Source organism: Columba livia, chromosome 8 (assembly GCF_036013475.1).
Source record: "Columba livia isolate bColLiv1 breed racing homer chromosome 8, bColLiv1.pat.W.v2, whole genome shotgun sequence".
In the NCBI taxonomy this organism is placed as follows: domain Eukaryota; kingdom Metazoa; phylum Chordata; class Aves; order Columbiformes; family Columbidae; genus Columba; species Columba livia.
This window is the reverse complement of record NC_088609.1, coordinates 5,895,685-5,913,209: the sequence shown is the minus strand read 5'-3', so window position 1 is coordinate 5,913,209 and position 17,525 is coordinate 5,895,685. Positions and strand designations below refer to the sequence as shown.

Genomic DNA, 17,525 nt, shown 5'->3' with positions numbered 1-17,525 from the left:
ACTTGAGATAATTTTGGTTTAGTTAGGCATCACTCAAAAACTAAGCTCAGCCATCCTTTTCCCTTTCAAGGAGGTTTCATTAGTGAATATGTGTTTCTGAAACTAAAAGCACCATTTAAGTTACCCAGAGTGAAAACACCACCCACAGTAACAGCATTTTGCTGTTCCACACCACTCACCAGGATGCTCTTGTAGATGTTGCCAGTGTTGTCTTCTACACTGATGCGGATGATGCAGGTGTCTTTGTTCTGCTGGTTGTAAACTGGCTGCACTGGAGGCACTTCTTTTGAGGTAACAGGTGTCATGGAGTCGGGGCACTTCTCGGAGCACTTGTCATCAGATGGCAGCAAGGGAGGGGACGGGATCAAAGATGACACCCCCAAGGAAGATGTGTCTGTGGCGTGGTCAGTGGTACAGAAGGAGGAGGAGGTTTCAGGGAACTACACAATAGAATGAAAGAAAAGCATTCTCATAACCCATACATTTTGTGTGTTATTCTAGAGAAGAGCTGGAGGAAGCAGGAGGCATCTACAAAACCTCAGCCACCTGGCACTAGGCTGGCAGTGGGATTCCCTGCCTCCAGAAAAAGTGATCTTCACTTGATTCATTTGACCATTTTAATGAAAACTTCTTTCCAGTTCGCTGTGCCAGACCCTGCGCTGCTGGCTCTTGCCTCCCAGAGCAGGCCAGGAGGTGGCAGCAGATACAAGGACCAGAATCAGGCTGTGGGCACCAGCCAGGGACTGGGACAGACTGGGACAGTGCTGGGGGCGCCACTTGCTTTTCCAGCTACAGCTGAGCAGGCTGCTAACAGCAGAAGAACCCATCAGACCTGAGATATTCAAGGATGAAATGATGAGCTGTTGAGCTTATTCCTCTGCAGCTGACCCTTTTCCTGTTTCATTTGGTTTTGTTCGGGGGCTTATAAATCCTCTGGTCCACCTCGCTGCTAACGTCACACGTGGTGTGCCAAGAACCAGCAGTGATGCTCAGGCTCCTCACCCCACTGCCCACAGGCTCAAAGGCAGAAATGTGCTCACCAGCCCCAAAAAGCACAAGAAAAATGAACCTCTTGCTTCTCCAGGGCCTCACTGAGCCCCAAAACACTGCCAGGCACCACAAGAACATCTGGTTTCAGGGAAGGAGAACTTCAGTCTGCCTTGTATCTCAGCAACACAGATTGTGAAAAATTCATGACTGTATTGCTTCCATTTTTACACATTTATTCCTAGAGTCACTCCATTCCATCACAAGCAATGCTCCAGTCAAGACCACCAGGCCTGGGGCTGCCTGCAGCCCTGCATAGGCTATGCTGGCAAAGGGGCTCAGGCCCTACCTTGTGCTGAGGCTCATCAGGAGTGTCAATAGGAGTGATGGTGCAGATGTCTTCTGATTCGGAGTGATTAAACTCACAGGAGGAAACACTGGCTGTGTCTGTGCTTTCCCCAGAGCTCCCACCTGGAGCAGGTTTGGGCTGCGCTTTGACAGGTGTGCTGTGGGCAATCACCTCGGAGCCCAGGAACAGCCTAGGAGAGAAAAGAAAGCACAACAGAGCTGGGCTGAGCAAAGCTGTCACTTGCTCCAAAAATCTGACATAGGGTTGTGTTTTCCTATCTCTAGTGGCCTATTGTTTTCATTTCCTCCCTGTTGTTTACAGAGTTTGTTACTCACTGAGACAAAACCTTCTTGACCCAGTGTCCTGGCCAACTGCAAGGCCAAAGTCAGAGCTAATGCTCAGTGTCACAAATGAGACTCCTGGTCAGTCTGTTAATTGTCAGACTCACTCGCCAGGAAATGATTGATGGTGAACCTGAAGCATTTACACTCCAAGCAACAAGGGACAAGCCAGAGCCATGGCAGCTCCTCCCCTGGGGGCTCCAGGTCCCTCTGACACAAGGCAGCTCAGAATACTCGGTCACCAGAAGTGAACCAACACATGAGAGGTAACGCAAGGAAACACACCAGGCAAAGGTTTTCAAAGGGCAAATATATCCCCCGCTGCAAATTCTTGCAATTCAATAAAGGTGCCACAGGTACCAGTTTCTCCCTAAGAGTCTCAACAGCCATGTACACAAGGAGGAGATCACAAGAAAGTGTAAATTACAGGTGCTCTCACTCTCCCAGACTCATTTCTAAAAGCAGGTCAAGGAAATTTTGAGGAGTGGCAAAGGAAACAAACTTGTATAATATACAAGGGAGAGAAGCAAGGTGAATTAGATGCTATGGCAGCACACAGTCATGACTTCAAACAATTGAGAGAGGTGTCTCTGTTTCCAGGATGAATTATGCCAGTCTTTTCCACAGTATTAATTTGCAAAAGGCATTCAGAATGCAGATGAAACGATTCTTTAGACAAAGACTGCACAGTGTAAACAAACTCAATACAGTAAATTCCAATCCTGCAGCACTGAAACGCAGTCAGAAATGAGACACGAAGGCCTGTGCTCTGCAGGGACAACACTGAGGCACGTGCCAAGGAAGACACAAAGCACAGGCCACCGGAGTTCAGGCACTGTCATCTTCAAAGTTCACGTTCTCAGAACACGTCACCATCAACCCAAAACACCTTCCGAACAGCTGCCAGGATTTTTTTGCATAGCAGAACTCAAAATTCTAGATTGAAAACAGCGATTTTTCCCTCAGCCCTGAACCTGCAGTAGCTGTTCTGGGCAAACCAGGTACAAGAACCAAACAGGAGAGTTCAGAGCCGACTGTGGCACTGAATTAATCATTTCCCCTCATCCTGTCATGCCACTGGTATGTGCGAGTCCCTTCATATCTGCTCTCCAGGTTCAAATTTCTCACCTTTCCGATATTTTTCCTTTGGTCCTCGATCTCTGCTTTCATTCCCTGCAGCTTTCCCTGAATTCCTGCTGGCGTCTTGTTTCCTGCGTGTGCTGAGCTGCGGCCCCTGTTCTCCACCCACCAAACTGGACCATGTCCCCGTGATTTTTCTTCCTTCTCTGACTTGAAGGCAGTCCGACAGATTGATTCTATTATCAAATGCCATTTTACTAATCTTAATTTTCATATTAAAACGCTGCAAGGAATTTTTTGTATGTGTACAGCACATGAGACCAAAAATAGGCTGGGCTTTATCCATATTTACTCTGTTTTGCTACTGCATTCAACTACACAGCAGATATTGGATTTCTAATCCAGCACTAAAATTGCTCCTTTGTCTGGCACCTTAGGAAGGCTTGATTGTTTCTAATCTCTTTAATCATCAAAAATCCTCATGACTACTTATACCAATAGAAAGGGACAACTTCAGACAGAAATACGTATTTCTAGCTGGTGGTGTCTCCTTACAGTACTGCAGTGCTCTGGATCCCCAGCCAGGTTTGTCAGCTGGTGAAACGAGTACACACTGCTTGTTTGATTTATTGCAGTTCATATTCACACACCAAACCCCCCTCTCCCCGTCGTACTCACAGGCTGAATCTCTTCACCACGCTCTTCCGAGATTTGGGTGACGTGGTGCTGGTGTCAGCAGCCGCTTCAACCTCACGTGAAAGGCTGAAACTGCAGAACAGACAGTACTATTAGTTATATGTCTCGAAGAAGCAATATTAGAGAAATTTAAGAAACCTTTGGCTATTCCCACTTCACAGAGGGTTGCATCCCCACAATGAGGAACGCAGCTCTGTCTGCATTTTACCATGGTGAAGGAGATATTTTACTACTTTATAATAATTTTTAAAACCTCATGCTTTTTTGGACTACATTAGTAATTTTATTTAAAAAACATACTTAACATGTGAATCTTGGATAAGATGACATTTTTTTTCTACGATTCAGTACATGCAGTATGCATCTGTGCTTACACCCTTAGCGTGGCAGAGCGATATTCAAATACCTAGCGGAGATCTTAAAATGCTGTGAATAAATAGCCTTGGGCTGGCCTAGCAGCATGTGCAGTAGCACAGAACTCAGTGAGGCTGCAAAACCCGCCCCAGCTGCCCAGGAGACACTGATCTGGTGGGCACTCAGTGAGCTCTGTGCGTTGCCCTGGCTCCCGGCTGCCACATCCACAGCCCAACGCACAACCGCTGCATCTTGACATCCCTCAGGATCCTCTTCCGAGCGCGTCTCTGGGCACACAGACAGCCCAGACACAACAGACTATCACGTTTCCAAGTCAAAAGCCTGACTTCCAGTCTCCAAACTCAACCCCGCTCAGTATTTTCTCCAGGATTCCTCCAGCTGTTTCACAGAAGGCAGATGTATTTCCACTCTCCGGGAGCAGCAGCGTGCGGCAGCTTCTGGCAGCGGAGAGAACTTGCCTGCGGGTGGGTGCGGGGGAAGAAGAGCTGCTTCGCCAGCTGGGCTCAGAACCTACCTCTCCTCGTCACTTAAATGCTGCTGCCTCCTAAACCACTGCAGGAATTTTTCATCTGGTGTCATGCAATAGCTGTTACATGCAGATTGCAAGAGCTTAATTTGGGCGATTACTTCAAATTCCTGAGAAAATAATCAAATAGGAATTCTAATTAGCAAACATGATGAAGCCACACAGACTCATTCGTATACTAAACACATGCAACAACAGATCCAGGAGAAAACTTCGTTCAACCTGAAGTTCAGTTTCAGTTGAATAACTGACTATTTCAAGAACCACTTTTCCAAACAGCGAAGGTTTTTGTTTGTTTGTTTTTTCCCCAGCATCCATAATGAGCATCTGAATGTGAACACTGTCAGACATGCACAAGTTAGACGACAAACACAAGGAACCGTACTTTACCACAGAACTTTTCCCAAGTACTAACCAAGCGTAATGCTGGTGCAAACCCACCGAACAGCAGTACTGCTGGCTGTGCCTCTGGGAACAACGGGAGCAAACAGTCACAGATTCTTCAGCTCACCCCTGCGTGGCCAGAGCGGTGCTGAGAGAGGAATCACGCTCTGTACGTAGGTGGTTCTCAGGCACTAAGCAAGGGAAATAACTAGAGGTGCCTGTGATGAAAGCAGAGCCTGATCCTCCCCAGCTCTGCACTCACACTTGCACCAGAGGAACACAAAACGCTGCCCCCAATGTGTGACTGGAACGTGCTGCTCTTCCCTCACTCCGCTTGCACACACACTTGTCCAAAATAACTCTTATAACCCCTCATGTTAGAGCAGGTTATGGAATCAGAGCTGAGTACTCAGCGCAGTTCAGCTCTGCCGCTGTTTGTGTGAAGCTGGACCTATGAGCACGGAGCAGCTCGTGTATCTCATGAGTACCCTGGCCCATGCGGTTCTGCATACACGGCAAGTCCAAGCGGTGGTTTGTGGAGCCTGAAGCAGCCGAGGGAAGGAAACAGCTCCATCACAGCCAAACCGCGTCTGCTCGCAGACCCCAGAGCGGAGATCTGGCGCGACTGCCCTTGGACAGAGGAAACCCCGGCACCTTTGCTCCTACTGATCTCTGACCAACAAGGCTCAGGCTGGAAGGAAACACTGAGCCTTGATTTCTCAGTCGCAGGTACCTGCTTCGCTCTCTGCACCTTTTACCCACAACTATTTACTGCAGCACAAGGAAGATGGTCACAAACTGTATCTTGTGGCCAGCAAAGGTCTCATGCCAGCAAGTCTGATTCGCTCCCAGCACAAACACGTGTAACGTGTTCCCGTGAACACCAAACGGGGGGAATGTGCCCCAGATATAAATCCCGTGGCAGCGAGTGCCCTGCAGCTCCTCTTGCCCTGCTGCCCGCATCTAAAAGGAATTTCTCTTCCTGCGCTGCCCCTCACAATCCAGCAGAGCTTCACAGAATGCCAGGGGTAGTTCCTTCCTCACAATCTGCATTAACATCAGTGGCTGTTGGATACGCCCGAGCAAAGACAACAGGCCTTGCCAAGAGAACGTTCTAGCAGAGAGCATCAGTAACTAACGATCACAGAATAGTCAACGTTCCACTTACCCTTCGCCTCTTCTCAAAATTGATCAGGCCGCCCTGTTGGAAGGAAAGAGAAGGGATCAGAGGAGAAGAGCACAGGCTCAGATGGATTAATCACAAACAGGATGAAGTAGCAACACCAATGGAAAAGCCAGACCTGCCCTGACCAAAGGCTTCTACAAAGACCTGTTTCTAGCTTTAGGATAAACCACAGCACTTGTGTCCCCAAGTCTGCAAAGGACATCTCTCCTCATGGCTTGAATGGCCTCTGCCCAAGCAGAAAAGCCCAGGACAAGAATGCTCTTATAAGCTGTGTTGAGATCACGTCTGCAGAACACAAGTAGGATTTTGCATACAAGAACCCAGCTGGGCTTTTGCCTGTGCTGTGTGTGCCCAGCATCTGAAACACCAACCAAACACACAGCGTGGGCAGAAGGGAAACGGCCAACAAGAAAATAGATCGATTGTAACCTTAGGCGGGCCTGCCTGAGCGCAGCTTTGCAAAAACCCACCCAAGCAGCAGCCTGGGAAGAAGCGTGTTTGCCCGTTCCCATCACTGGTCTCACACCAGCACAGGGCTGAGTGGCTGCAGCGTGGCTGCTCCAGCGTCTCCGTTAACGAGGCTGATTCTCAAAGGTGTTTGAAAACCTTTGCACAGAAACACCTTTTAAAATCTGCCCCATCCTCAGCCCCTGTTAAACCACCAGACTCCCTCGCATCCTTTTTCCCTTCCTGTGCTGGATGGGTTCCCCTCCTTGTGCAGCTACAGAGCAATGAAAAAGCAAATCTCTAATCACTTCAGGGCTCGGACATGCCCGAGTCGATACTGAAGCACTTCAGTGAGCAGCCTGAAGAGCTGAATTGGTGATTCTGGGTGTTTTACCAATTTTTTACAGAAATCTTTACACCTGAATTGTTGTTTTCAGAAAAATAAAACAGAATAATGGAAAGCTGACTTTCTTCACATTTTTATCCTAAGAAAACAAAGCTGAATATAATGCTAAGCTTTGAAAACAGATTCCTCTTAAAAGAGCTACACAAGGACCCAATAGAAGATACAGAAGCAGAAGTGCTGGTAAGGCAGGGAGGGTATTTAGGATTCCCAAAACTGCCCCAAATTACCTCGAGATAGTCCTGAAGGGCTGTGTCCAGCATCACAAGATCGGTGAGGAAGGTACCGAGGTAAGGTACCGTGCCTTGCATGACTCCCTGCAAACAATCAGAGCAGCACTGGATTAACGGACTGAGAAATGGTAACAATCAGAATGCTAGAACAGAACGCTAATGAGCATGGGATGCTCTCACGGATACTGCCAGGTGGGTTTATATGACAATATTGCCACCAGACACTGATTTCTAACCGTGGGGCACCAGAAAACACGGCTGTGGAAGCAGCATCGAGCCCCAGCTGGGGAACGGTCCTGACTGCTCTGTGTGAGCAGCTTCTCTCTCTGCTTCATTCCAGCGGATTTTTACTTTGTTACGTTGCTGTCCCACGTGAAAGTGAAGTCAAATCAAGTCACAGGTTTTTTCCTCCAATTAAGTGATCCTCTTGCCCAGCCATTCACTGCATTTTAACAGTGATTATTCAAAAGTTAAACTTTCTAGCCTGCTAGCAGTTGTAGAGTTCAGGCTGTTGCTACACTTGTGAAGAAAACACTTGTTACTACCATCCAAAAGGATCCATATTTTTTCCAGTCAAACAAACAAATTAAAAATATATATATATTAAAAAAAAAAAAGAATTCTGGTATTTACATGATGCATTTTACTACATAAAAATAGCGTGGCTTTTCCTGTATTTCTCTCTCAAGCGTAACAGGAGTAGTTAATGGAATTCTTTCTGTAGGACGGAAACCAAGATAGCTGAAAATGATGAACGCATGTTTATATTCATCAATCACTTATGACCAGCTGCTTGGGATGAGAAGCAAATGCAGGTGGGGACGGGAGCAGCAAACCTGTACGCCCAACTATCCCAGACCTGACTGGGGCAGGGACGAAACGTGGCCCCTGCATCCGTCCACATACAAGAGCATCACCTACTGCATACTCACTTGGTTAAATACCTTTCTAGATGTTTACTTCTTCTATAATCCACTAATTAAGGTTAAATCATGTTACCACTTCAAAAATGGGAGGAAAAGGACTCCAGACACACCATATCTTTTTGAAGTTGCAGTCGCCTCTGTGTCCTTTTCTGATTTTCTTTCACGCTGCTGTCCAGGTTCGCAAATTTGGATGTTCCTTCCTGTGAGTTAAAATGGAATTAATGGCTGTTAATGGAGGAGCTAAGTGGTAAGCTGGCAACTACGTCTGTGTAAAACAATTGCAGATACATTTAACCACACAAGCTAGGCCAGCAAAAATATTTGCTGTGCAGATACGTGCATGTACACATTCACATGCTAATTTTCTGGGACTCATACACTGACTTGGAATTTCGGACAAAATCCCACAGGATGAATTTTTCTGCAAAATGGCTCTATTTAGCCGAAGTTAAGTGCTGTCGAAAATCTCCCAAGAGTTCAAATCAGAGAAGCATAGATACACTTCAGGTGTCCAGATGCTTCTTTGAGCTCTATATCCTGACACTCTTGACCTCAAAATTTCTGTTTCATTTCTTAATCAGGAAAGCTACAAGCAAACATTTCTATCATCTTTAATGCTTTGTTGTTTTTCTTATGCTGCAACACAGAGATCCAGCATCTGTGGCTTATTGACTAATCCAAAACCACACAGGAAATGAAAGTAAAAGGTTTTCATCTTCACAATTGAAGCTTTGCTGTGAATGGATGAGCTATTTCACAATAGCATTTATTTCCCTGGATCCATACAGGATGCTGGGAGTTATTGTTATTTTTTCCAGTGGTCGGATAGATGGGACATGAATCATTATGAATGTTTTTTGAAGAGGCACAACAACAGCCTGCACTTGTAAAACTCCTCTCATTACAATGTTTACCTCTCCCAGTCACAGTTAATGAAAAGATCACTCAAACTCTATTTCCTTCCTTGGCTGAAAAACAGGAGCAAATGAAAAAAAGGAGCCTTGTGTCCATGTCTTCAAGATACTGAAAGATAAACTCGAGCTTCTCCAGCAGCTGCCGGCGGGCAGGCACAGGAGCTGAAACTGCAGCAGAGCCGTTGTTTGGGGAGGAGGGAACACGGTGCTCCCTCTCCGCGCCAGCCAGCCTGGTTCATGTGGCATTTTGTCTGCTCTACACTGACATTTGCAGGATGGACAGGCAAGGTCAAACACGGCTTCCCCTAGAGAGACTATTTATAGTGAAAGAAAAACAAAGACTTGAAGGATTCAGTGGACATTAATCCTCCAATCGTTACAAAACGGTCCAAGAGGAGAAGTAGGAGAGAGGTTCTAGCTATTGTGTGGAATTTTTCTCTCCTCGTCGCTTTCAAAATGTTTCGCAAATCTACTTACAGGCAGCTGGATAGAATGATTTGCTGGGAGCCAGAAGGTCTGGGCTCAGACTGAGTTGTTGTTTTGTCTTTTTAATATTTAGCCAAATAATCTGTTTCGAACACACATTTTCCCTCTATGCTTATTATTGTTTCACCAGCTTTAAAATTTAGCTACAGATGTTGACAAGTGGATGATAAACAAAACAGACTGACAGGTTTCAATGGGTTCGCTCATCATTCCTGAATAAAACACAGTCTTTCAGATACCAAGGCAAGGGGGTAAGGTACAAATGCCAGATGGACTGCACAGAACTGCCAAAGAGTAAACTGGTTCACCAGTTTACAGGAACTTTTTAATGTAAACAGAAAAAAGTGCCAGAAACATTCCTTAGTTCCTACAGAATACAACCCTTCCCTGCTATTCTTCCTCACTCCTTTCAAGCTCCTGAGTTTGTTGGGGTTTGCCCAGGAGAGCGCACAAGTCCAAGTGTTTCAGACAGAGCCTGCTTTGTTGTCCATCTGGCCACACACGGAGCAGGAAGCCTGTTCCTTCGAAATTCCCAGCCCTGTTTTCTAGTTCCAAGAAAGGTACAGGATAGTCGGATAAACATCTTGGTTTAATTCCTCAGCTGAAGCCCAGTGGCATCGTTCCAGTGGAGCCAAAAGCATTACAGGAGCGCAACCCAGCTGAGAATCTCCTGTGGAGCTGCTCAGCGCTCACCAGTGCAAACCGGAGCTGTGCCAGGGCTGCCCAAGGGTGCACGAGCCAGTAGTTCTTGTCTGTACGGAACCAAAGTGCTCATTTGTAACTCATCTGCGTCAAATTACGCTGTGCAGCACCTCTCGCCCCAGCAGAAAAGCCCAGGATTTACAGACCCGTTCTTCCCAAAGCACCGCACACGGGAGTTCAGTTGGTTAGAAAAAGGGCTGAGCTTGGCTTTGATTTGAGATCACAAGCCTTGCAACTCAAGCTGATTCCCACCTTCATCAGCAGCTCCCTGCTTGTCAAATAGTTGTCATGGTCTGAGAAGATATCAGACAGCTCCTCGAACATCAGCATTACGTCCCTGTAGAGGAAAAGATTCAATCATGTAAATTATTTGTAAGCACTCTGAATCAGATCAGATTACTATTTTTCTCTTGGGCAAGTAAAACAGTTGGGCATATAATAGATAACAGCGCCAAAATGCACCCAATGACACGCTGCACATCTACCAGGAACCTTCCTGGGATCTTCACACTGCAGGTATGAGATCCTTGTAAGAAGGTGGATAAATGAGTACAAAGGAACAGAACAAGAGCTGTGAGAGGTATCCCAAATACTTCATTTTCCCCGTTCCATGCACTTTGGATTTAAGCGTACAAGGCCCTTTCTGTTACCCCAACACGATACACACAAGATGCAATATTTTGAGCAGGAACATGGGGCAGTGGAAGGAAAGACCGCTCCCCCCCCACCAGGGGAAATGCAGAAGTATAACAGACTGACAGAAGTCGCATTTTGATTTATCAGAGGGAAAGGAAAGAAATCTGTTCTTCCCAAACTGACCAAGCAGAACAGCATCTTTCCTGCAAGAGATTTCTGATGTCTGTTTGGCAAGCAGTAATTATGCCGGCTGCACAAAAAGGTTTCCTCCTGTCAGAAGTATTGTCTTCAATACAGATTTGGATGTTGTAGTTTGGGGATGTATTTTAAGGCAATGTCAGGACCAGGAGGGGACTAATAAGCGTTTGCAGCAACCTGGACCTCCTGCAGCTTCACAGGAGAGAGGACAAGAGGCGGGGATCACAGTGCCCTTTAGCTGACTGAGCAGCCAGTGCCAGAGCTTTTCAAATAGGTTGGGGAAGACCCAATATGCTGCAAAGGACAGGAGAGACCCAGTGTCCCCAAGGGCAGGTTGTCCCCTCAGTACCAAAGAGAACCCCGCAGCAGTCAGATCCAAAAAAAGGGGTCTGAGCCTCACAGGAACGAAAGGCTCTTCTAAGAGAACAGAAGGAGCAGAACAGGGAGAGCGAGAACAAAATGAAAAGAAAGAGCACAGAGCTTTTTGCCTTTGCCTGGGCCAGGTCTTACTTTGGAACGCAGGCCCAGGTCTTCTTCAGACGATAGATGGAGTTGGACTGCAGTGCTGAAATGATGGCCCTCAAGGAGGAAAAGTTCTTCAGGATCCTGCATTCCTGTGAAAGGAGCGGTTAGAAACACAGGAGCATTAAATGTCAGCATCACCATTAGGTCAGTGCTCTTCTGTCTGCCCCATGCCCTGCTTGCTGCACATTCTCCCTGCTACGTGGGAAGCTCTACAAATATTGAGCATCAAAAATATCACTCCCCACTCCAGCCACCAAACACTTGATGGGCTTTGGCACTGACATCTTGTCTTCTTCACTTTCACCTAATTGTGGTGATTACAGCTTCCAGTTCTAAGAGAAATAAAAGTGGAACTGAGGCCATGAAGCCAGGTTCAAAATCACAAAAGTTACACTTCTTAAAAACTTCTTAAACTCTTTAGAGTTACTAATCCCTTTTACCCTTTAGGGGGAGAAAACAGGCTTTGCCACTTTCTATGCAGTATTTAAAATGTAAACCCTCAGCCTCCTAAGTGTCAATTAAAAATAAAGACATGCAAAGGAATAACCTGTTATTCAAGTATGTGCACAGTATTAAAGAGAAAATCCTTCCCAGCTTTTCCAGAGTTAGGATCACAGCCATTTCTTGTGCAGCTTCTCTGTGGCAAAAGTTTTGATGGAAAAGGACACTGAAAAACTTAATTCTCAAAAAAACCAGTGCAGATTGCTGCTAAGCAGATGGGAGCAAGGGGAGGTGGGGGAAGTCTGGCCTGTGACTCTTCAAGGGGCTCCTGCACATCTGCTGGTGGCTCGTGAACCAGAGCACGGGCACCACAGACACAGGAAACTCCTGCAAACTCTCACAAACAGGGGTCTGTATACGCAAATTTAAGCGGATAAAACACTTGCCAATTTGATTGTTGCATGTAGATGAGAATGTATTAAAACTGCAACTCCAATTCTGCAGATTTTTATGGATATTATTATTACATCAATAACACTGGTTATGTAACAAATCCTTACAGTGAAAACAGACATAATTTATTTCCTTTGTAAGACCAAACAAACGTCAAGCAACCTTAGCATAAACAAAAGTCAGACCTTAATATACCAGCATCTCTGCTCCTGAGTTACATTAAAATTGACTGAACAACTAAGGGAATTATATTTATTCCCATTTATTTAGCTAAAAAAGATATCTGCACGCAACTTAAGAGGCTACATTTCACAAAGTGTGGCCTGGAAGACTGGCTGAGCAGACAGCACTTGAAGCAGGTTGACAGCCAGGCCAGATAAAGACCAAGTTCAATATCGTGTGGTGGGACATGCCAGACCTGAAGCTATTCCTGCATGGCTTGGGGAAAAGAAGCCACATAACAGCTCTTCTTCAGACACGGACACATTTCAGAACGAGATCCTACTGTCTGTATTTTCAACTTGAAATTCAGGCGGGGGAGAACAGGGATTTGGAGGCACAAAGTCTCAGCATTTCTTTTTTTCTAATACACCGAAGTTTGACCGGTAGATCCCATTTGGAATCACCTTGACTTAATTGTATGTTGTGTAATTCAAAGCACATTAGGAGTTCAGTATAGGATTTTGTGTTCCCAATGATTTAGCTATCTGTAGACAACACTTTAGCAAGCTTTCAATTTGTTTATAAGAAGAATTTTTAAGACTGGTTTGAATAACTTTGTTTCACACTGTGTCCCTCACAAGGGGAAAACCAGAAAGAATCCTGTGCAGAAGCAACTTTGATTTAAAAAAATTAAGCATAACGGAATATTAATGATTTCATTTTTACTTTTTATTTTTAAAGAAAATATTATGTGAGTGAAATTGGCTGGTCCTGCTCAGGATCCTTAGATCTAGGTGGAGCAGAGAGGGCTGGCAGTAAGACAAAGTATTCCGTTTATCTTGTAAACCAAGAAACTGGATCAAAAAGTCACGAACAGGTAACAAACGTGGAACTCCACGCTGCTAAGTTACCGAGTTAGTTGTCAGTGAATAACTGCGCTTTAATGAGCGGATTATTTTCTAATTCAGGCATCTAACTATTCAAAAGGCTCGTTTGCATGCACAAAGCACCTTTCTTCAGAAGTGGGCAGCTGAGTATAAATGCAACGAGCTGTTCTACACGGGTCATTTTGTAGAGCGTGCCAGTGCATTTTTCACGTGCTGAGCTAAGACTAGACTATTTAATTACATATATGAATTAAGTAAAAGGAGAAGCACTGAATCAACGGAGGTGGAGAACAAAGTTCTCCTGCTGCCCCGCGATGAACAGGAATCTGCTGCCCACTTGCTCGCCCAGGCTCTAGCCCAGTCCGCCCCATAGAGCTGGTGCCTTCTGCAACCTAGAGATCTGTGCACAGAAAACAGGAATCCAACTTCCTAATCCATTCACACGGGCTATAAAGCAGCCATCAGATGAAAATCGAGTTGACTTCCCCGTACCGGTTTACTGAACCATGTGTTTGCTGGAGCTCAGGTGCCAGGACTAACAATCCTCCTTTGGAAGCACCACAGTGCATTGTCAAGGCCAGAAAGGCTCTGTTTGGCTGGAGCTTTTTCTGATGGCTTATTTTATATAGCTCAGAAAGAATAATGTGGTTCTTAAAATAAAAGGCAAGCCACATCCATATGAAAGTGCTTTAAATGTTCTCTTTGAAAGAGAGATCTAGTTTAGTGCCAGCTGCCCTGTGCTGTGAGGGGAGATTAAAACGTTACAGTAAATTATTAAAGATAAAATATAAGCAATTAGCAAACTACAGGGTGTTTCAAAGAGATGGACCCAAATTGAAATCACTGCTGCTTTGAAACCAGGTCCATCTTTTTGAAATACTATATAGAGTTCCACAAGAAGGCATGTGAAACCATTTCATGCAAAGAAACACATGATCTGTCACCAGACAAAGGAATTGAAGCAAAGAGTAAAAATGTGTTTCTCTAAACACCTGAGAGAATGATAAAGCAGAAAGGTAAGAAGATGAGGACACCAGCATAATATTGTAACTCTACTTATTTTTCCTGATCCCTATTTGCACTTCTCACCCGTCCAAACGCAGCTGGTTTGTATACCTGATGTCAAGTGTGAATAACTCAGTAGGCAAATGACCTTTCAACCTCAAGAATTTTTCAAAACAAAGAGTATGAACAATAATTTCATTTTTTTCTATGTTAAAGAGGCTATTTCCTAGAAGTAAGCTAGCTTTGCCTGTACTTACTTAAAACTTTGTATTCATTTTACTTACAGATATATATATACACATATTCATGTAAATGTATGAAAACACAAACAGTTGTGCTGTCTTCCACCACATCTGATCTCAACTCTCACAGTGTTCAAAGACACAGGAAGGGGAGCACGATGCTCACTGAGTGAACATGAACAGCGAAGGGCAGGTAAGCACAAAGCTGCACCACTGCCAGTCCTGCTCTGCTCTGATTAAACTGTAATGCCAAAACCCAGTCTAGCCTTTGGATGCTATCAAACATCACTTCTTTCACTGATATGAGCAGTATTTTCTTCCTTGCAAAGTGAACTGGTTGAATTTATACCTGTCTTACCAGAAATGAAACATTAGTAAGTATATTGAACTCCCCATCTGCAAGACACAGTATCAGCCTCACCACTAATTCGCACTCCCAGCCCTGTGGAGAGAGAAGCGTCAACCCCATTGCCATGGTGGGGAAGGAACAAAGAGAGGAAGGGCAATGCTGCACGTGCTGTGACAGGGACAGTCCGTCAAAACCAGAAAGAACAAGAGCTCAGCTGCTCCCTGGCCTGCACCCAACGCGAACAACCCCCCTCTGCCCTCCCAGCTCCGCAGCACCCGCACAAGGAACGTTAAACAGTCGCCAATGAACACTTTACATGTGCGATATGAATCCACTTCTCCAAGATCTTGGCTCTTTGCTGTGTTTTGAGCTCTTTGCTCTCCAGGACGGTGCTGACCACGCAGCTGGTGACGGCGTTGAACTGCGAGATGGTGGCTCTGATGGTCGGTGCCAGGTGCTTGTTTTCCTTTTTATCCCTTCGGGACCAGATGCAGCCCAGACAGTGGTGGGGCACAACTTTCTTGAAGAGTGTCTGGAGGGAAACAGAGGTGTCCAAGTCAGCCTGAATCACTATTGCCCACAGGAAGAAATGCATGTTTACAGTACAAACTGGATCTAAAGCTAATATGGTATTAAAAGAGAGATATTTGTTTTCTCTTAGTTTAAAATATACACTTTGGCATAACTCTTTAGGCTTGATGCCCTAGAAGAACTGTCAGCTAAGCAGTCCTGGCAAAATAAGAGACACCTTTATATTGCTTGCACAACCAAGAGGAAAAATGTTATATAATGATTTTTTTGAAGGAGATTGATACAAACAAACCAAATTGGAACACTACAATTACAATCATACATCTTTAGGCCAGGTAGCCTAAAATACAGTCAAAATATGCTACTTCTGAGGGGTCTAATATTAAACTTTGCAAAAGAGGCTACACAGTCTACATTCACACTTCAAAAAAAAAAGACAAACACCTTCAGAAGAACTGAAGGAAAAGCACAATCAATGAAGCAAGTTTGGATAACCAAGCAGAGCTGTGCTCTGTGTCCCAGCAACAGAGCTGTTCTGGAACGCTAGACTTATATTGATGTAAGTTAAAAAAAAACACCAAGAACCCAGAACTATTTCCCCGAGCATTTCAAGTAATACATATGATGTACATACTGCGTCCATGTATGTCAGCTGTTCTGCCACGAGGTCTTCTTGGAACAATGAGAATTCTTCTGGACTGCTCATCTCCAGTTCCTCTTCATCATCCAGGTTACAGGGAGAAAGGCTGTGGAACCCATCTGTCCAGCGTGGAAAACACGAGTTAGGAAATTTATACAGAAAGCAATTAATCAAAGCAGATTTTTTTTGAAAATCACTATATATATTACAGCCGAACACCCAAAAGGTCTTGCCTCACCATGCTGCATATTTTAGAGAGAAAGATGATGACAAAAAGATTAAATTGGCAAAGAAAAGGTGGAAGAAAAAGAAACAGAGTTAGAGAGAATTGAGCTGTTCAGGGTCTCTCAGCTGGTTTAACCCATTCACTAATCAGTCTTTGGAAAGACAAAGCACCACCACCCCAACAACAACAATTCCTTACTACCATTTCAGAATTTTGTTAATCTGCCTTTCAGTATTTATGTAATCTGAAGAAAAATCAAACTGCAATCATATCCCCAAAATATTGCATTAGGAATGTTCTTATATTCAGATTTCACCTCCCATGTGTGGAAATAGAAGGCGATATCAGGTTTTCTTGGCACCCTTTGAGCCTTTACAGGGCTACACTGACTATATTGAATAGAGTTTCTTCCAGCATCCCTCACCTTCCCTCTCTGGGAGTTTTTCCCAGAAAAGGGAACTACAACATTCGGCTATAAATGCAGCTTCTAAAATTTGCACTGAGCAACAGTGAAGAGGTGCAAGAGAAGAGCCGTTCTCATCCAGGGACCTGATCCAGTGCAGAAGGGAAGGGATTTCACAGATGTTCCCATGTCACCTTTTGGCCAGTTTGGGAACAAATCCATATTAAAACAGCAAGAAATATGCCCTTGTTTCCTGTGGTAGAGAAGGAAGACAAACACAAAATCCCTGAAAATAAATCCTCTCCCTAATCCCTTTTACGGTAAGGCAACAGTAACTCCAAAAGAAGGGAAAGAAAAAATAAAGGACTTGTTGAAGACTAATGACCAAAGTACTGAGTTTACTACTAGCGAGATTTCATTAACCAAAACGTTACGCAATGCTTCATATCCAATTAAAGCAGAACAGGCACTAAAGCAACAAACGCAGATAAAATGCTACTTCATCGTTGTTTTTTTTCAAGATACTTCATTTCTCCTTTCTTCATTAATTAGCAAAACCTAGTCATCAATGTAAACTGCTGTGTAACATTATAACTACTGGCTGTATCCAGATTTCCATCTGTACATTTCAATTGCACAATTTCTCGACAGAGTTGAATGTGATAAATGGAGACCTCTATGCCAGCGTTTTATTTCTGTGGCTGTTCTGCAACAATATGCATAATTGAATGGACTTCTATTGAACTATTATGAGAGTCACACTTTTTCGCTTTCTTTTTGGCTACATAGCTC

General features: G+C 44.6%; 1 protein-coding gene across 1 annotated transcript in view; it reads right to left on the bottom strand.

Annotated features, from left to right (window-relative positions):
- The window catches only part of LOC102095194 (ral guanine nucleotide dissociation stimulator-like 1), a 74,607-nt gene that overhangs the window by 8,142 nt on the left and 48,940 nt on the right, over positions 1–17,525 (bottom strand). The window contains exons 6-16 of the mRNA XM_065070839.1: positions 16,099–16,223; positions 15,250–15,465; positions 11,380–11,483; positions 10,288–10,372; positions 8,044–8,133; positions 7,005–7,091; positions 5,907–5,939; positions 4,343–4,464; positions 3,436–3,525; positions 1,337–1,526; positions 180–440 (exon numbers count right to left, since the gene is read on the bottom strand). Coding sequence (XP_064926911.1) covers positions 180–440; positions 1,337–1,526; positions 3,436–3,525; positions 4,343–4,464; positions 5,907–5,939; positions 7,005–7,091; positions 8,044–8,133; positions 10,288–10,372; positions 11,380–11,483; positions 15,250–15,465; positions 16,099–16,223 — 1,403 coding nt within the window. The remainder of the gene's footprint in view (positions 1–179; positions 441–1,336; positions 1,527–3,435; positions 3,526–4,342; positions 4,465–5,906; positions 5,940–7,004; positions 7,092–8,043; positions 8,134–10,287; positions 10,373–11,379; positions 11,484–15,249; positions 15,466–16,098; positions 16,224–17,525) is intronic.